Below are 20306 nucleotides of genomic sequence, written 5' to 3'. Positions count from 1 at the left end.
GTGAATAAGGTCAACCTGAATTTAGTCAGTAACCTCTACGAGGGGGTGGGGGGTAGTTGGGTGAATACGGTCAACCTGAGTTTAGTCAGTCGCAGTAAGACACACGTGACACTGCAACGTGACAGAATCGTAAGACGTGACGGAATGAACGTGACGCAGTTTCACGTCGAGGTCAAGTCTCCGCCCGACTCTGGAACCTTCCAGCAAGCCCCACTCAGGAGCCGTGAGTCGGGATATGAGTCGGTGTTGTCGAGAAGCTTCCAATGGCTTCACTTCCTGCATGACCGGGTCAGCTGACCCCTGACCCCACTCTGTCAGATCCTCTATCTCGTCCGCTCGGTGGATGATTGGCACATTTTTCACGTCATCATCACACGGCGGTCCTCAAACTAGTGTGGTCGATGGCTGTCTGATGTGGTTGGTGGTGGTGGTGGTGGGGGGGGGGGCTGTCTGGTGTGGTGGAAGGGTGGCTGAATATGTGATATGTGTGAGCTTTCTGGTATTGTGTGCCCTAATGTTTGCCAACATTTCAAACACACTTGAGAGGGGTCAAGTTATAAACACAGGTGAGAGGGGTCAAGTTATAAACACAGGTGAGAGGGGTCAAGTTTGTAACACAGGTGAGAGGGGTCAAGTTTGTAACACAGGTGAGAGGGGAACAAGTTTGTGGCACAGGTGAGAAGGGCTCATGTTTTACCTAAAGCCTCGCCCAGGTGTCGGCCGGCCAGGTGACCAAGTTCATTGTCCGAGAGGTCAAGTGTCTTGAGGTGGTTGTTTACCTGGGGATGAACGTGAGTGTGTTGGCACGTGCTTCAACTCACACACCGACACCTACACACGTACACACACGCTTAGACTCGCGTACACATACGTACAGACTCGCGAACACACACACACACGTAGAGACTCGCGTACACACACACGTACACACACGCTTAGACTCGCGTACACACGCTTAGACTCGCGTACACACGTAGAGACTCGCGTACACACACGCACAGACTCGCGTACACAACGTGTACCGACATGACCAACCTTGAGGAGATCAGCGAAGACGACGCCATCTTTGTCCACAAACTCGTTGGCTGCAACAAAAAAATGCGAGCGTCATATTGCCGTCAGGCTGGCCTTTTGCTCAACTTTTTAAAGACCTCATTAATCTAATTAAGAGAATTATGGTATAATGTGCGCTTGCAGTGAAGGTATTGCGAGGTGGGTGAATTAGAGGCGATGTTTTTATCTGTGTGATCTACAACAGGTAGTGATTGTGTCAGGTAGTGATTGTGTCAGGTAGTGATTGTGTCAGGTAGTGATTGTGTCAGGTAGTGATTGTGTCAGGTAGTGATTGTGTCAGGTAGTGATTGTGTCAGGTAGTGATTGTGTCAGGTAGTGGTTGTGTCAGGTAGTGATTGTGTCAGGTAGTGATTGTGTCAGGTAGTGATTGTGTCAGGTAGTGATTGTGTCAGGTAGTGATTGTGTCAGGTAGTTATTGTGTCAGGTAGTGATTGTGTCAGGTAGAGGTTGTGTCAGGTAGTGATTGTGTCAGGTAGTGGTTGTGTCAGGTAGTGATTGTGTCAGGTAGTGATTGTGTCAGGTAGTGATTGTGTCAGGTAGTGGTTGCGTCAGGTAGTGATTGTGTCAGGTAGTGATTGTGTCAGGTAGTGATTGTGTCATGTAGTGATTGTGTCATGTAGTGATTGTGTCAGGTAGTGATTGTGTCAGGTAGTGATTGTGTCAGGTAGTGATTGTGTCAGGTAGTGATTGTGTCAGGTAGTGATTGTGTCAGGTAGTGATTGTGTCAGGTAGTGATTGTGTCAGGCAGTGCATCTGATTGTGCCAAGTACACGACTGTATAGAGCAGTCCTGTATTTCAATGAATTCTCTAGGTGCACGCATTAAAAATGAATGACAAATACTCTCAGAGTTGATTCTGTTTGTTTTGTTGTTGCGAGGATATTTTTTTTTCATTCAGTTCTTGAAATATCCAATTGCTTGCAAGCTGAGTTGGAGGCTATTTTTCTAACCATTTTGTTCAGGTTGCTCACGTGTTTTTTTACAAACTATGGGATGGGTTTGAGACCACTCTATGTTCGACTCAAATTGGAAGGCAACTTTTATAGGTGGACAGTATTTTAAAACTAGCAAATAGTCAAATTTAACCTACACACGTCTCCAACAAGCCCCCCCCCCCCACACACACACACTTAAAAGGACGAGCTGTCCCCCGGGCTGGGAACCGAGTCAAATGATTGGACGATAAGTCGTGTCGGTCTTTTGGTGGCTATTTATAGTTTGATTGATTGGCTGCTCAGTCAGGCGTGAACAGTTTATCGCTGCTGGGGCGAGAAATGTGTTCTTCCTTCAAGGGGTGGGGGGAGCGGGCGGTTATAGGAATATATATATATATATATATATATATATATATATATATATATATATATATATATATATATATATATATATATATATATATATATATATATATGTGTATATATATATATATATATATATATATATGTGTGTGTGTATGTATATATGTGTATATATATATATATATATATATATATATATATATATATATATATATATATATATATATATATATATGTATATATATATATATATATCAGTATGTATGTATGTATGTATGTCTACCTGCGATGTTGAGGCTGACGATGAGTTTGTTGACTTGAAGGATCTGGGCCAAGATGGCGGCACCACGACTTTGTAGTTTGTTCCTTTTTAGGTTCTGTGGAAGTCATCAAGTCAAGTTATCAGAAGTCATGAAGTCAGGTTAGTTTAAGTCATGAAGTCAAGTTACTGTAAGCTCAACTAAACCACAGCCTACAAATATCATTGAATGTCCTAGCGAGCGAGCCCGCCTATGTTGAAGGCCTCAACCAATCGTGGTGAACTATTGGAAGAGCGAACACTTAATTTGTTTTAGTACGTCTAGAAATCTCAGGTTCAATTAAGGACTGGTTTTTTTTTTTCAAAAGTAAAAATAAAAGTGCCCCGTTTTTTTTTTTAAAACAGTAACTATATATCACAGACATACAGGACGACAGACAGACAGACATAAAGACAGATACCGAGAGGCAGAGTTGCATAGTCATAGATAGACACACAGACAAACAGACAAACACAGACACACAGACATACAGAAACACCGACAGACACTCTTACATGCAGATAAACAGACACACTGTAACACAAACAGACAGACAGACAGACAGGCAGGCAGGCAAACAGACAGACACTCAGACAGACGCACGCATACAGACAGACAGACCGACTCACCAGATGCGTTAGGCTGCAGTGTTCCATCAACATCTCCATCATGTTAGCCAGACCTTCAGGGCCAAGGCCGTTTCCTTCAAGGTCAAGGTGAGTCATTGTAGAGTCCAGCTAGAAATGAGGTCACGGTAAAGTCAAGGTAAATTATGCTACTACAGTGGTCACAAATCTTCTTTTAACTGAACATTATTTTCTACTTTCTATCAACTTGGCACTGTCTACTTTCTATCAACTGGGCACTGTCTACTTTCTATCAACTGGGCACTGTCTACTATCTATCAACTGGGCACTGTCTACTTTCTATCAACTGGGCACTGTCTACTTTCTATCAACTGGGCACTGTCTACTTTCTATCAACTGGGCAGTGACCACTATCTATCATCTGGGCACAGTCTACTATCTATCAACTGGGCACTGTCCACTTTCTATCAACTGGGCACTGTCCACTTTCTATCAACTGGGCACTGTCCACTATCTATCATCTGGGCACTGTCCACTATCTATCAACTGACCATGAGCGGCACAGAGAGAGCCCGGGCTCCAGTGGGCCCTAGACTGTAGTGACGTATGGAGAGCTCCGTGCGGGTGGGCTCCCTCAAAAAGGCGCCTATGGGCGTGATGCCCAGCTTGGTGCACTCCCGCTGGTAGAGGCGCTTCTTGATCTCGTCCACATCCGGTTTCACTTTCTTGTCTGCTGGGAAAAATAGGTCACGTGACATTTTTGTTTGAACAGCGTGTACAGCCTGTCGCAGGTTGTACAGCCTGTCGCATGTTGTACAGCCTGTCGCATGTTCTACAGCCTGTCGCAGGTTGTACAGCCTGTCACATGTTGTACAGCCTGTCGCATGTTCTACAGCCTGTCGCAGGTTGTACAGCCTGTCACATGTTGTACAGCCTGTCGCATGTTGTACAGCCTGTCGCAGGTTGTACAGCCTGTCGCAGGTTGTACAGCCTGTCGCAGGTTGTACAGCCTGTCGCAGGTTGTACAGCCTGTCGCAGGTTGTACAGCCTGTCACAAGTTGTACAGCCTGTCGCAAGTTGTACAGCCTATCGCAGGCTGTACAGCCTGTCGCAGGTCCTGTCAAGTAGATGCTCCCCTCTATGACCTGTACATGTAGTTCTATAAATAGCTCACGTGTAATTATTTTGACAATGTCGCCTTTCAGAGTTTAATTGATTTTTGTAGACACTTATTACATAACTGTCAGAATGACGTGGGCACATTAAGTCACTCAAGTGACTCGTCAGGTGACTGCTGGCAGTTAAACACATTCGTTTGAACACATTAAACACACAACCAAATAGACCAAACACAACACAGCCTGTACTTTAATGCCAATATTCAAGGTCCACAAGCCTCCCCTTCCACCCCCCCCTCACTCTGTAGCTCATTATCTCCCTCACCCTACCCCTCTATAACGCCCCCACCACCACTAAAGCACGCCCCACCCCCTACAACATCACACCCTTAACACCCGTAACACGTCCCCGCCCACACTTCTACAACGCTCCCACCCCACCCTTACCACGCTCCGTTCCCTACCACGCTCCCAGCCTAGCACCTACCACGCTTCCACCCCCACCCTTACCATGCCCCACCCCTACCATGATCCCACCCATACCACACCCCATACCTACCACGTCCCACCCCAACCCTACCACGCTCCCACCCCTACCACCCCCACCCCTACCACACCTCACCCTTACCACGCCCCACCCTTTCCACGCTCCCACCCTACCATGCTCCCACCCCCACCCCTACCACGCCCCAACCCTACCACGCCCCACCCCTACCACGCTCCACACCTACCACGTTCCCACCCCCACCCTTACCACGCCCCACCCCTACCACGCTCCACCCCTACCACGTTCCCACCCCCACCCCTACCACGCCCCACCCCTACCACGCTCCCACCCCTACCACCCCCACCCTTACCACGCCCCACCCCTACCACGCTCTACCCCTACCACGCTCCCATCCCCGCCCCTACCACGCTTCCACTCTATCACGCCCCACCCCTACCACGCCCCACCCCTACCACGCTCCACCCCTACCACGTTCCCACCCCCACCCCTACCACGCCCCACCCCTACCACGCTCCCACCCCTACCACCCCCACCCTTACCACGCCCCACCCCTACCACGCTCCACACCTACCACGCTCCCATCCCCGACCCTACCACGCTTCCACCCTAACACGCCCCACCCCCACCCCTACCACGCTCCCACCCCCACCCTACCACGCTCCACACCTACCACGTTCCCACCCCCACCCCTACCACGCCCCACCCCTAACACGCTCCACCCCTAACACGCTCCCATCCCCGCCCCTACCACGCTTCCACCCTACCACGCCCCACCCCTACCACGCCCCACCCCTACCACGCCCAACCCCTACCACGTTCCACACCTACCACGTTCAAACCCCCACCCCTACCACGCCCCACCCCTACCACGCCCCACCCCTACCACGCCCCACCCCTACCACGCCCCACCCCTACCACGCTCCACACCTACCACGTTCAAACCCCCACCCCTACCACGCCCCACCCCTACCACGCCCAACCCCTACCACGCTCCACACCTACCACGCTCCCACCCCTACCACGCCCCACCCCTACCACGCTCCCATCCCCGCCCCTACCACGCTCCCACCCCTACCACGCCCCACCCCTACCACGCCCCACCCCTACCACGCCCCACCCCTACCACGCCCCACCCCTACCACGCCCCACCCCTACCACGCCCCACCCCTACCACGCCCCACACCTACCACGCCCCACACCTACCACGCCCCACCCCTACCACGCCCCACCCCTACCACGCTCCACACCTACCACGCTCCACACCTACCACGCCCCACCCCTACCACGCTCCCACCCCTACCACGCCCCACCCCTACCACGCCCCACCCCTACCACGCCCCACCCCTACCACGCTCCACACCTACCACGCTCCCACCCCACCTCTACCACGCTCCACACCTACCACGCTCCACACCTACCACGCCCCACCCCTACCACGCTCCCACCCCTACCACGCTCCACCCCTACCACGCCCCACCCCTACCACGCCCCACCCCTACCACGCTCCACACCTACCACGCTCCACACCTACCACGCTCCCATCCCCGCCCCTACCACGCTCCACACCTACCACGCTCCCATCCCCGCCCCTACCACGCTCCCACCCCTACCACGCTCAACACCTACCACGCTCCCACCCCAATGCTACCACGCTCCCACCCCTACCACGCCCCACCCCTAACACACTCCCACTTACCACGCTCCACCCCTACCACGCTCCCACCCCACTCCTACCACGCTCCCAATACTAACACGCCCCCGCCCTTCCACGCTCCCACCCCTACCACGCCCCACCCCTAACACACTCCCACTTACCACGCTCCACCCCTACCACGCTCCCACCCCACTCCTACCACGCTCCCACCACTAACACGCCCCCGCCCTTCCACGCTCCCACCCCTACCACGCCCCACCCTTAACACACTCCCACTTACCACGCCCCCGCTCTACCACGCTCCCACCCCCACCCCTACCACGCTCCCACCCCTACCACGCTCCCACCCATACCACGCCCCACCCCTAACACACTCCCACTTACCACGCTCCCGCCCCTACCACGCCCCACCCCTACCACGCTCCCACCCCTACCACGCCCCACCCCTACCACGCTCCCACCCCTACCACGCCCCACCCCCTCTGTTTCTTCACCCTTGTGTTAGCAGCAAGCAAATTACGGTCTGTTTGTGTCCCTCAGGACATTGTCCTCTCATCTAAACAGGCTCAACAGAATCACATGTCCTAATTGAATGGGTCGCCACTGCCCGGGGGGGGGAGGAGTTAGGGGGGCACACGGCGATATCTTGTACGCAGCAACAAGACAAAAAATGTCAATGGACAATTTGTTCCACTGCACAATCTAGGCGGTAATCTAGGCTGACGTTATTAGATTTCTGTCGGCGGTGACGTCATGGCGTGGGGGTGTTGTCATATGAGACGACAGGGCGCGGGGGTGTCAGATAAGACTACAGGGCGCGGGGGTGTATCAGAGGTGAGGTCATGGCGTGGGGGTGTTGTCATGGCGTGGGGGTGTTGTCATGGCGTGGGGGTGTTGTCATGGCGTGGGGGTGTTGTCATGGCGTGGGGGTGTTGTCAGATGAGACGAGGGGGCGTGGGGTGCTCGGACTGTGCTACACATTGAGACGACTAGATTGGCCATTAAGCAGAAAGCAATATTTTCATTCAGAGCTTAAAAATGTCGAGAAATAAAAATGTATCTGTCCATTGTTAATTTTCCCCCGGGGATCAGCTTGACCCAGGGGCAAATCACAACATTAGCGCTCCACGGGTACCATAGAGTTCAAGAATTGAATTTTGTAAAGTACTAAAGTGGAAGCAGCGTCCCAATACAGAGTTGAATGCTTGGTAAGTGCCTGGCAATCAAGTGTGGAATCTGACATCAAGTAGGTACTCGAGCAGTAAGATTTGAGATCTGGGGCAGTAAGATTTGAGATCTGGGGCAGTAAGATTTGAGATCTGGGGCAGTAAGATTTGAGATCTGGGGCAGTAAGATTTGAGATCTGGGTACTAGGGCAGTAAGATTTGAGATCTGGGTACTAGGGCAGTAAGATTTGAGATCTGGGGCAGTAAGATTTGAGATCTGGGTACTAGGGAAGTAAGATTTGAGATCTGGGGCAGTAAGATTTGAGATCTGAGGCAGTAAGATTTGAGATCTGGGTACTAGGGCAGTAAGATTTGAGATCTGGGGCAGTAAGATATAAGATCTGGGGCAGTAAGATTTGAGATCTGGGTACTAGGGCAGTAAGATTTGAGATCTGGGGCAGTAAGATTTGAGATCTGGGGCAGTAAGATTTGAGATCTGCCTTTCAATAACTTGCTGACAACTGATACTTTCTCTTGACGTCATTTCGTGTCTTTGTTTACCAGGGAGGTAATTCCAAGGAGGTCAACAAAGTTTGTTAACTTTGTTTTGCCAAGAGGAAACTGTCCCAGCAGGCTTGATTAGTATACAACTGTACCAGACGACAACTGTACCAGTATACAACTGTACCAGACGACAACTGTACCAGTAGACAACTGTACCAGTAGACAACTGTACCAGTAGATAACTGTACCAGTATACAACTGTACCAGTAGACAACTGTACCAGTATACAAATGTACCAGTATATAACTGTACCAGTAGACAACTGTACCAGTATACAACTGTACCAGTAGATAACTGTACCAGTATACAACTGTACCAGTAGATAACTGTACCAGTATACAACTGTACCAGTATACAACTGTACCAGACGACAACTGTACCAGACGACAACTGTACCAGTATACAACTGTACCAGTAGACAACTGTACCAGTAGACAACTGTACCAGTAGATAACTGTACCAGTATAGAACTGTACCAGTAGACAACTGTACCAGTATACAACTGTACCAGTAGATAACTGTACCAGTATACAACTGTACCAGTAGATAACTGTACCAGTATACAACTGTACCAGTATACAACTGTACCAGTATACAACTGTACCAGACGACAACTGTACCAGACGACAACTGTACCAGTATACAACTGTACCAGTAGACAACTGTACCAGTAGACAACTGTACCAGTAGACAACTCTAACAGACGGCAACTGTACCAGTAGATAACTGTACCAGTATACAACTGTACCAGTAGATAACTGTACCAGTATACAACTGTACCAGTATACAACTGTACCAGTATACAACTGTACCAGACGACAACTGTACCAGACGACAACTGTACCAGTATACAACTGTACCAGTAGACAACTGTACCAGTAGACAACTCTAACAGACGGCAACTGTACCAGTAGATAACTGTACCAGTATACAACTGTACCAGTAGATAACTGTACCAGTATACAACTGTACCAGTATACAACTGTACCAGACGACAACTGTACCAGACGACAACTGTACCAGTATACAACTGTACCAGTAGACAACTGTACCAGTAGACAACTGTACCAGTAGATAACTGTACCAGTATAGAACTGTACCAGTAGACAACTGTACCAGTATACAACTGTACCAGTAGATAACTGTACCAGTATACAACTGTACCAGTAGATAACTGTACCAGTATACAACTGTACCAGTATACAACTGTACCAGTATACAACTGTACCAGACGACAACTGTACCAGACGACAACTGTACCAGTATACAACTGTACCAGTAGACAACTGTACCAGTAGACAACTGTACCAGTAGACAACTGTACCAATAGAAAACTGTACCAGTATACAACTGTACCAGTATACAACTGTACCAGTAGACAACTCTAACAGACGGCAACTGTACCAGTAGACCAATACAATACGGTTTTTACCCATATAGTTCAAAGCCTAACCATTCTAGATAACTATCTGGTTGACCAACCATCTGTTGACCAACCATCTGTTGACCAACCATCTGTTGACCAACCATCTGTTGACCAACCATCTGTTGACCAACCATCTGTTGACCAACCATCTGTTGACCAACCATCTGTTGACCAACCATCTGTTTACCAACCATCTGTTGACCAACCATCTGTTGACCAACCATCTTTTGACCAACCATCTGTTGACCAACCATCTGTTGACCAACCATCTGTTGACCAACCATCTGTTTACCAACCATCTGTTGACCAACCATCTGTTGACCAACCATCTGTTGACCAACCACCTGGTTGACCACCGACGTCAGGCCGACAAAATGTTTACTAGGACCTGATTTGGACGTCTGTGACGTCACCTTTCCCGTTTGTCCAATCAAAAGAAGACTTGCAAGTTTTTGTCCCCGGAAATAAAGTCATAACGAAAACCGGTGTCTGGTACATTGCTACGGAGCAATCGAATACCGCCATAGTCGGAGGATTTATGTCACAGACACACAGACAGACAGACGGACATATAGACACACAGACAGACAAACGGACACGGACACAGAAACACAGGCTGACACACAGACAGACACACAGACAGACGTGTTCTGCGTTGTCTATAAGACTGTTAACGACAGATGGAGGGGAACTGTTACACCGATACCAGATCGATGTGATCGATGTGATTGATAACTGGTCTACCTTCCATATCCAGGTCATCTTCGGGAGGTGGTGACGGTGACGTCACTCGGAGAAGCGAGCCCTCACGTGACCTGTCTGGCACCGTGATGAAGACCTGCTCCTGGGTTGTCTGCCGCTTGAACATCTCCTGCTGGCTGGACCTTCTGGCCGTCTGTGGACAGGGTTGGTCAGGGTTTATTGCGGGTTGGTCAGGGTTTATGGCGGGTTGGTCAGGGTTTATGGCGGGTTGGTCAGGGTTTATAGGCGGGTTGGTCAGGGTTTATAGGCGGGTTTATAGGCGGGTTGGTCAGGTTTATGGCGGGTTGGTCAGGGTTTATCGCGGGTTGGTCAGGGTTTATCGCGGGTTGGTCAGGGTTTATGGCGGGTTGGTCAGGGTTTATCGCGGGTTGGCCAGGGTTTTTCGCGGGTTGGTCAGGGTTTATAGGCGGGTTGGTCAGGGTTTATAGGCGGGTTGGTCAGGGTTTATAGGTGGGTTGGTCAGGGTTTATGGCGGGTTGGTCAGGGTTTATCGCGGGTTAGTCAGGGTTTATCGCGGGTTGGTCAGGGTTTATCGCGGGTTGGTCAGGGTTTATAGGTGGGTTGGTCAGGGTTTACAGGCGGGTTGTCAGGGTTTATGGCGGGTTTATAGGCAGGTTGGTCAGGGTTTATCGCGGGTTGGTCAGGGTTTATAGGCGGGTTGGTCAGGGTTTACAGGCGGGTTGGTCAGGGGTTATAAGCGGGTTGGTCAGGGTTTATCGCGGGTTGGTCAGGGTTTATAGGCGGGTTGGTCAGGGTTTAAAGCGGGTTGGTCAGGGTTAATGGCGGGTTGGTCAGGGTTTATAGGCGAGTTGGTCAGGGTTTACAGGCGGGTTTTTCAGGGTTTATGGCGGGTTGGTCAGGGCTTATCGCGGGTTGGTCAGGGTTTATAGGCGGGTTGGTCAGGGTTTATCGCGGGTTGGTCAGGGTTTATAGGTGGGTTGGTCAGGGTTTATGGCGGGTTGGTCAGGGTTTATAGGTGGGTTGGTCAGGGTTTATAGGCGGGTTGGTCAGGGTTTATAGGTGGGTTGGTCAGTGTTTATAGGCGGGTTGGTCAGGGTTTACAGGCGGGTTGTCAGGGTTTATGGCGGGTTTATAGGCGGGTTGGTCAGGGTTTATCGCAGGTTGGTCAGGGTTTATAGGCGGGTTGGTCAGGGTTTACAGGCGGGTTGGTCAGGAGTTATAAGCGGGTTGGTCAGGGTTTATCGCGGGTTGGTCAGGGTTTATGGCGGGTTGGTCAGGGTTAATGGCGGGTTGGTCAGGGTTTATAGGCGGGTTGGTCAGGGTTTATAGGCGGGTTGGTCAGGGTTTATAGGTGGGTTGGTCAGGGTTTATAGGCGGGTTGGTCAGGGTTTAAAGCGGGTTGGTCAGGGTTAATGGCGGGTTGGTCAGGGTTTATAGGCGAGTTGGTCAGGGTTTACAGGCGGGTTTTTCAGGGTTTATGGCGGGTTGGTCAGGGCTTATCGCGGGTTGGTCAGGGTTTATAGGCGGGTTGGTCAGGGTTTATCGCGGGTTGGTCAGGGTTTATCGCGGGTTGGTCAGGGTTTATCGCGGGTTGGTCAGGGTTTATAGGTGGGTTGGTCAGGGTTTATGGCGGGTTGGTCAGGGTTTATAGGTGGGTTGGTCAGGGTTTATAGGCGGGTTGGTCAGGGTTTATAGGTGGGTTGGTCAGTGTTTATAGGCGGGTTGGTCAGGGTTTACAGGCGGGTTGTCAGGGTTTATGGCGGGTTTATAGGCGGGTTGGTCAGGGTTTATCGCAGGTTGGTCAGGGTTTATAGGCGGGTTGGTCAGGGTTTACAGGCGGGTTGGTCAGGAGTTATAAGCGGGTTGGTCAGGGTTTATCGCGGGTTGGTCAGGGTTTATGGCGGGTTGGTCAGGGTTAATGGCGGGTTGGTCAGGGTTTATAGGCGGGTTGGTCAGGGTTTATAGGCGGGTTGGTCAGGGTTTATAGGCGGGTTGGTCAGGGTTTATAGGTGGTTTGGTCAGGGTTTATAGGCGGGTTGGTCAGGGTTTACAGGCGGGTTGGTCAGGGTTTATAGGTGGGTTGGTCAGGGTTTATGGCGGGTTGGTCAGGGTTTATAGGCGGGTTGGTCAGGGTTTTTAGGCGGGTTGGTCAGGGTTTATGGCGGGTTGGTCAGGGTTTATAGGCGGGTTGGTCAGGGTTAATAGCGGGTTGGTCAGTGTTTACTGGTGGGTTGGTCAGGGTTTACATGTGGGGTGGTCAGGGTTTATAGACGGGTTGGTCAGGGTTTATTGCGGGTTGGTCAGGGTTAATGGCGGGTTGGTCAGGGTTTACAGGCGGGTTGGTCAGGGTTTATTGAAAGATTTTTTTTTCTGAAATATCTTGCGCTTATTGCTGTGGTAGATTTAATGAATGTTTGTTACATCTGGTGGATTGAATGAATGTTTGTTACATCTGGTGGATTGAATGAATGTTTGTAACATCTGGTGGATTGAATGAATGTTTGTTACATCTGGTGGATTGAATGAATGTTTGTTACATCTGGTGGATTGAATGAATGTTTGTTACATCTGGTGGATTGAATTGATGTTAGTAACATCTGGTGGATTGAATGAATGTTTGTTACATCTGGTGGATTGAATGAATGTTTGTAACATCTGGTGGATTGAATTGATGTTAGTAACATCTGGTGGATTGAATGAATGTTTGTTACATCTGGTGGATTGAATGAATGTTTGTTACATCTGGTGGATTGAATTATTGTTTGTAGATTTAGTCCTGGACACTTGTGCTATAGATGTTTTAATGACGGGAATTTTCCAATCTTTATGTATAGATCAATGAAATCCATTGGATTCATATAAATATCTTGATTTTAAATTTAAACGCTGGCGTGTGTATCTGCGTGCGTGCGTCTGTGTTTGTGCAGTGCGTTTCTGTGTCTACGTGTCTGTGTGTTTATGCGTCTGTGCGTCCGTCGTCTGAGCGTCTATGTGTCTTTCTCTGTTGCTATTCAAGTTTAACCTTCTTGTATCGCAACAGTTTTGCTCAAACTTACCCGATACATTCGCCTCCGATGAAAATACAAACATTTATAATTTAGATGACTAGATTCAATAACAAAAGGGGAGCTAACAAGATGAAGTACAAACATTTATAATTTAGATGACTAGATTCAATAACAAAAGGGGAGCTAACAAGATGAAGTACAAACATTTATAATTTAGATGACTAGATTCAATAACAAAAGGGGAGCTAACAAGATGAAGTACAAACATTTATAATTTAGATGACTAGATTCAATAACAAAAGGGGAGCTAACAAGATGAAGTACAAACATTTATAATTTAGATGACTAGATTCAATAACAAAAGGGGAGCTAACAAGATGAAGTACAAACATTTATAATTTAGATGACTAGATTCAATAACAAAAGGAGAGATAACAAGATGAAGTACAAACATTTATAATTTAGATGACTAGATTCAATAACAAAAGGGGAGCTAACAAGATGAAGTACAAACATTTATAATTTAGATGACTAGATTCAATAACAAAAGGGGAGCTAACAAGATGAAGTACAAACATTTATAATTTAGATGACTAGATTCAATAACAAAAGGGGAGCTAACAAGATGAAGTACAAACATTTATAATTTTGATGACTAGATTCAATAACAAAAGGGAGCTAACAAGATGAAGTACAAACATTTATAATTTAGATGACTAGATTCAATAACAAAAGGGGAGCTAACAAGATGAAGTACAAACATTTATAATTTAGATGACTAGATTCAATAACAAAAGGGGAGCTAACAAGATGAAGTACAAACATTTATAATTTAGATGACTAGATTCAATAACAAAAGGGGAGCTAACAAGATGAAGTACAAACATTTATAATTTTGATGACTAGATTCAATAACAAAAGGGGAGCTAACAAGATGAAGTACAAACATTTATAATTTAGATGACTAGATTCAATAACAAAAGGGGAGCTAACAAGATGAAGTACAAACATTTATAATTTAGATGACTAGATTCAATAACAAAAGGGGAGCTAACAAGATGAAGTACAAACATTTATAATTTAGATGACTAGATTCAATAACAAAAGGGGAGCTAACAAGATGAAGTACAAACATTTATAATTTTGATGACTAGATTCAATAACAAAAGGGGAGCTAACAAGATGAAGTACAAACATTTATAATTTAGATGACTAGATTCAATAACAAAAGGGGAGCTAACAAGATGAAGTACAAACATTTATAATTTAGATGACTAGATTCAATAACAAAAGGGGAGCTAACAAGATGAAGTACAAACATTTATAATTTAGATGACTAGATTCAATAACAAAAGGGGAGCTAACAAGATGAAGTACAAACATTTATAATTTAGATGACTAGATTCAATAACCAAAGGGGAGCTAACAAGATGAAGTACTAGCCGACGGCGGTGAGCTGGTTGTCACGGCTGGTTGTCACGGCTGGTTGTCACGGCTGGTTGTCACGGCTGGTTGTCACAGCTGGTTGTCACGGCTGGTTGTCACGGCTGCTTGTCACGGCTGGTTGTCACGGCTGGTTGTCACGGCTGGTTAGTTTCTTGCCACAGAGCCAACCACGGGCTAAGAAGGGGCAGGTAATTTGTTTAGAGATCGAAAGCTACTGAGGGGGTTTTTAAAGCAATTAATATTGTTCGTCGTATGTGCTTTCGACATTATTAAGGAAGAATTGCGAAAAAATAAATATAAAATTAAACAAAAACCTCGTTGATAAATAACTTTTTAAATGTACTGAAAATTAGAAAATAAAGCAAATACTCTTTCCGTTTTAAAAGCATTGGGATTTTATTAGCGATGAAATCTTTATTTAAGAAAATTTCCTCTATTTACTTATTCTTCGTTCTAACCCATTTTGGCGACAATGATTTTATAAAAAATTCATAAAAAACGTTTTAATAACAAGCTTTTATGTAATGATGCACTAAAAAGTAGAAAATAAATTATAGACTACTATTTAAATAACTATAAAGAAAAGCGTGGGTCACTTTAGTATCTATTGGATACCTTTACTAATGTTAAGGAAGACACCCACGCTTTTCTTTATAGTTATTTAAATAGTAGTCTATAATTTATTTTCTACTTTTTAGTGCATCATTACATAAAAGCTTGTTATTAAAACGTTTTTTATGAATTTTTTTTCAGTACTTTACATGTTTTATCTACAATAGAGTTACATGACTAAAAACCATTGCGCGCCTACTGAACATCACGTTCAGTAGGCGCGCAATGGTTTTTGAACGCAGCCATTACGTGGTCGTGATGGCGCAGCTATTGATGACGCGTGTGGTGTGGTTGGCTAGACATGCCTACTAATTCGGTCCAAATTTTAATTAATTCATAAAAAATCAATTAGGCATCCAATTAAGTCAAATTTAGTTTCAGATTGCATTGTCTTCATGTCTTGACCCACGTGCCAACTGTGAATCGTGTCGGTCAAGTAGAACTGTCCGAATTTTCACTCCTGCGTTTCCGTCAAGACAGACTTACGACAGACAGAGGAAGTGAGTTAAATAAAAGCTTGTAAAAAGGAAGCAAAATTAGTTTCATTTTCTTATTTTGATTGTATTTAAAAGCTTGCTATTACAGCGGTTCTAAATTTGTTTTAATGAGTTCTCTAAAACATCTATAACGGCACTGGTCCGTCTTTGTCGTAGTGTTGTCTAGATGTAAAACTATGACTGAACCGTCTCTGGCTTTTATTTCAATCTGTTCGTCAGCTAAACTTGTCGCAGCAACTTTACTGTTCGTCAGCTAAACTTGTCGCAGCAACTTTACTGTTCGTCATGTAAGCTTGTCGCAGCAACTTTACTGTTGGTCATGTAAACTTGTCGCATTAACTTTACTGTTCGTCAGGTAAACTTGTCGCAGCAACTTTACTGTTCGTCAGGTAAATTTGTCGCAGCAACTTTACTGTTCGTCAGGTAAACTTGTCGCAGCAACTTTACTGTTCGTCAGCTAAACTTGTCGCAGCAACTTTACTGTTCGTCAACTAAACTTGTCGCAGCAACTTTACTGTTCGTCAACTAAACTTGTCGCAGCAACTTTACTGTTCGTCAACTAAACTTGTCGCAGCAACTTTACTGTTCGTCAACTAAACTTGTCGCAGCAACTTTACTGTTCGTCAGCTAAATTTGTCGCAGCAACTTTACTGTTGGTCATGTAAACTTGTCGCATTAACTTTACTGTTCGTCAGGTAAACTTGTCGCAGCAACTTTACTGTTCGTCAGGTAAACTTGTCGCAGCAACTTTACTGTTCGTCAGGTAAATTTGTCGCAGCAACTTTACTGTTCGTCATGTAAACTTGTCGCATTAACTTTACTGTTCGACAGGTAAACTTGTCGCAGCAGCTTTACTGTTCGTCAAGTAAACTTGTCGCAGCAACTTTACTGTTCGTCAGGTAAATTTGTCGCAGCAACTTTACTGTTCGTCAGGTAAATTTGTCGCAGCAACTTTACTGTTCGTCAGGTAAATTTGTCGCAGCAACTTTACTGTTCGTCAGGTAAATTTGTCGCAGCAACTTTACTGTTCGTCAAGTAAATTTGTCGCAGCAACTTTACTGTTCTGGGTACGTTATACATCAGCTGTAGCACACCAAGTTTTTAGGTTCTGCTGTATCAACGTGCTGTAGGGCTCGGATAGTTTGCTAGTCAGGCGTACAGTCTTTTGTGTACAAGTCAGCTGCTATACACGTCACTTCTACAAGTCACTTGTACAAGTCACTTGTATAAGTCACTTTTACAAGTCAGCTGATCTAGTTAGCTATCCGACTGAATCAACCAAAGCACTTGAGCTGTTAGCTCACTAGATTGACTTACCGTTAAGCTGACTTTATCCGCCATTAGGCTGGTGAACACGTTTGAATCGGCTGTAAGAGGTCGGATCTCTGACGTGCCTGTGATCAAGCCATTAGAAGCCAGCCCGGCCGGTGCATGACGGGCCTACATAACACTTATCTTGTTTCGATTAGTTATTGATTGACGTCTAAAGACGGCGCTCCCCTGACCTGCCCAACCACCTGACCGAAATTGGGCCGTTAGATTCCAATCAAAGATCGATCTATGCCTCGAGTGTGTCGACTCAATCATTCGGAACTTAGCCGGCCCGGATCACAGCGGATCAGTCTGTGAATAAAGGATAATCTGGGGACCAAAGCAGATGAATTTTAATGTCAAAATGACAGAGTAATATGTAGGCAGTGTGTGACAGACAGTAATATGTAGGCAGTGTGTGACAGACAGTAATATGTAGGCAGTGTGTGACAGACAATGTAGTTTGTATGTGACATAAGGATCTGGCCAGTCTAAGCTTAAGCCGTTCTTGTGTCTATTGCCAGGCTGGAGATTTGATCAACATGGGTCGGGAGGGGTGGGGGGGGGGGCAGATAAAGGGGGTGGGGAATGGTGGTTGGTAAATGAAGGGGTTGGTCCAGATGGTTGGTTAATGTAGGGGTGGGTCAATATGGTTGGTTAATGTAGGGGTGGGTCAATATGGTTGGTTAATGTAGGGGTGGGTCAATATGGTTGGTAGATGTAGGGGTGGGTCAATATGGTTGGTTAATGTAGGGGTGGGTCAAGATGGTTGGTTAATGTAGGGGTGGGTCAATATGGTTGGTTAATGTAGGGGTGGGTCAGGTTGGTTGGTTAATGTAGGGGTGGGTCAAGATGGTTGGTTAATGTAGGGGTTGGTCATCTAAAAAATCATCTAAATTTTTTATTTCGTGTAGGTCTGCCTTTTATAATTGATTGAAGGGCTGCCATGTATTAGCCATTTATAATTGATTGAATAAAAATGGACGCATTGTAATTGTTTTAATTAACATTATAGAAGCTGTTTTCTGTCTAACGGTGTGACTGCGGTGGTCATTATTGTTAACATTCTAAAAACTTGGTGTTCGTTATTTTTAACATTTTAAAAACTTGGTGTTCGTTATTGTTAACATTCTAAAAACTTGGTGTTCGTTATTGTTAACATTCTAAAACGTGGTGTTCGTTATTGCTAACATTCTAAAAACGTGGTGTTCGTTATTGTTAACATTCTAAAAACTTGGTGTTCGTTATTGTTAAAATTCTAAAAACGTGATGTTCGTTATAGTTTACATTCTAAAAACGTGGTGTTCGTTAGTGTTAACATTCTAACAAAATTGTGTATTGACTTGCCAGATCAGGCTCAAAGGAACTTGTTGTTTCGGACGTAGCTTTACTCAACCTTTTTTTTTAAAAATGTAATTTAATTAGTTTTTACACACAAACATGTTTGAGACCCCATAAAATGTAGAAGATGACGATATATGGAGGAAGCTACACCACACCGACCGGTACATACAGCGACCCATGCTTTTCTTTAACGTTATTTAATAGTGCTTAATTGTTATATATATTTATATATATATATATATATATATATATATATATATATATATATATATATATATATATATATATATATATATATATGAGGTTAAGCTCAAGGTTTCAGATGACAACCTTATGTCGCACCCCCCCCCCCCATCCCCATCTCTCCTGAACTAACAGAACTAACAACTTTCTGTTAACAGAAAAGTTACTCATGGCCAGAGAAAGTGAAATCATTGAAAGCCAAACTGGCACATGCACGTGACTCGTGTAGATCCCAATGGCCAGAGAAAGTTAAATCATGTGACGTCATTAATTTGCTGACAATTTTCAATCGAGTGCCCCGGCAACTGCTGGTCAAATTTGAACGAACTGAGCTGATTACGAGCTCGCTAGTGCGAAACGTCGCCTGCTAGTGGTAGCAGACCAAGTTGAACTGATGACGTCATGTCCAACCCACTCCCGTCCAATCAACAATTCCATTCGTCAAATGTTTTTTTAATCCTCTAAACCAGGCTGTACACATGTGTGATGTTTGCATTAATGGTCTGTCCATTTTACTCTAATGGTAAATTAATTCTACCCTGATGTAATTTAAAAGTTATCGTATTTGTGTGAGAATCAAATATTGACGATGGTAAATAGAAAGTAACATTGGTAGTATATACAATGGTAACTGTATTTTGCTATTATCTACAACGAATAATTTCGAGTACAGATTTTAATAATGCACATGATGTCGGTATAATCTAATCCTTAGTGTTATGGTACTCATCAATAAATATTGCCTTTATGTTATTCCATAATATATAAACAAATGTGATCCATAATACAGACAAATGTATTCCCTAATACAGACAAATATATTCCATAATACAGACAAATATATTCCATAATACAGACAAATGTATTCCATAATACAGACAAATGTATTCCCTAATACAGACAAATATATTCCATAATACAGACAAATGTATTCCATAATACAGACAAACGTAACTATGACATTAGTATGACATGTAGCAGATATCTAACCACATGAATTATCTGTCAACTAGCCGTCCCGCCCAGACCTTGCTCTGGGCTCAGTATCTGTAAAGGGCCGTTACTTGTGTTTTTATTAAGTAACTTATACCCAGCATTGCCCGGGTTTAAGAAATATATTACTTCCCCAATTGAATATGTATATGCAAATATAGACGCACAATCGTAAACCTAATTCTAACTGTAAACTTAACCCTAACCACAAACAACCATACAATAAAACTAAAACTAAAACACAAATGTAAACACAAACACAAAAGCAAACGCAAACATAAACGTAACGCAAACTTGAACACAAACGTAAACATTAACACTAACGCAAACATAAAAACAAACACAAACGCAAACGCAAACGTAAACACAAACTCAAACACAAAAGAAAAAGAAAACGCGAACGCGAACGCAAACACAAACGCAAACAAACACACA

General features: G+C 45.4%; 1 protein-coding gene across 2 annotated transcripts in view; it reads right to left on the bottom strand.

The window, feature by feature from the left end:
* Positions 1-17445, bottom strand: part of LOC131935569 (leucine-rich repeat-containing protein 74B) — a 29515-nt gene extending 12070 nt beyond the window's left edge. Inside the window, exons 1-7 of one of the 2 annotated variants that reach the window (XM_059292044.1) lie at positions 17298-17445; positions 10439-10589; positions 3810-3991; positions 3301-3408; positions 2656-2749; positions 1036-1085; positions 698-779 (exon numbers count right to left, since the gene is read on the bottom strand). In XM_059292044.1, coding sequence (XP_059148027.1) covers positions 698-779; positions 1036-1085; positions 2656-2749; positions 3301-3408; positions 3810-3991; positions 10439-10589; positions 17298-17321 — 691 coding nt within the window. In that variant the 5' untranslated portion in view covers positions 17322-17445. The remainder of the gene's footprint in view (positions 1-697; positions 780-1035; positions 1086-2655; positions 2750-3300; positions 3409-3809; positions 3992-10438; positions 10590-17297) is intronic. The other variant, XM_059292045.1, reaches the window with a different exon arrangement.
* Positions 17446-20306: the final 2861 nt, after the last annotated feature.

The sequence above is a fragment of the Physella acuta genome, unplaced genomic scaffold, assembly GCF_028476545.2.
Source record: "Physella acuta isolate Inbredline_101_S28 unplaced genomic scaffold, ASM2847654v3 ptg000148l, whole genome shotgun sequence".
In the NCBI taxonomy this organism is placed as follows: domain Eukaryota; kingdom Metazoa; phylum Mollusca; class Gastropoda; family Physidae; genus Physella; species Physella acuta.
The sequence above is the reverse complement of the archived record's forward strand: the minus strand, read 5'-3'. Positions and strand labels throughout refer to the sequence as shown.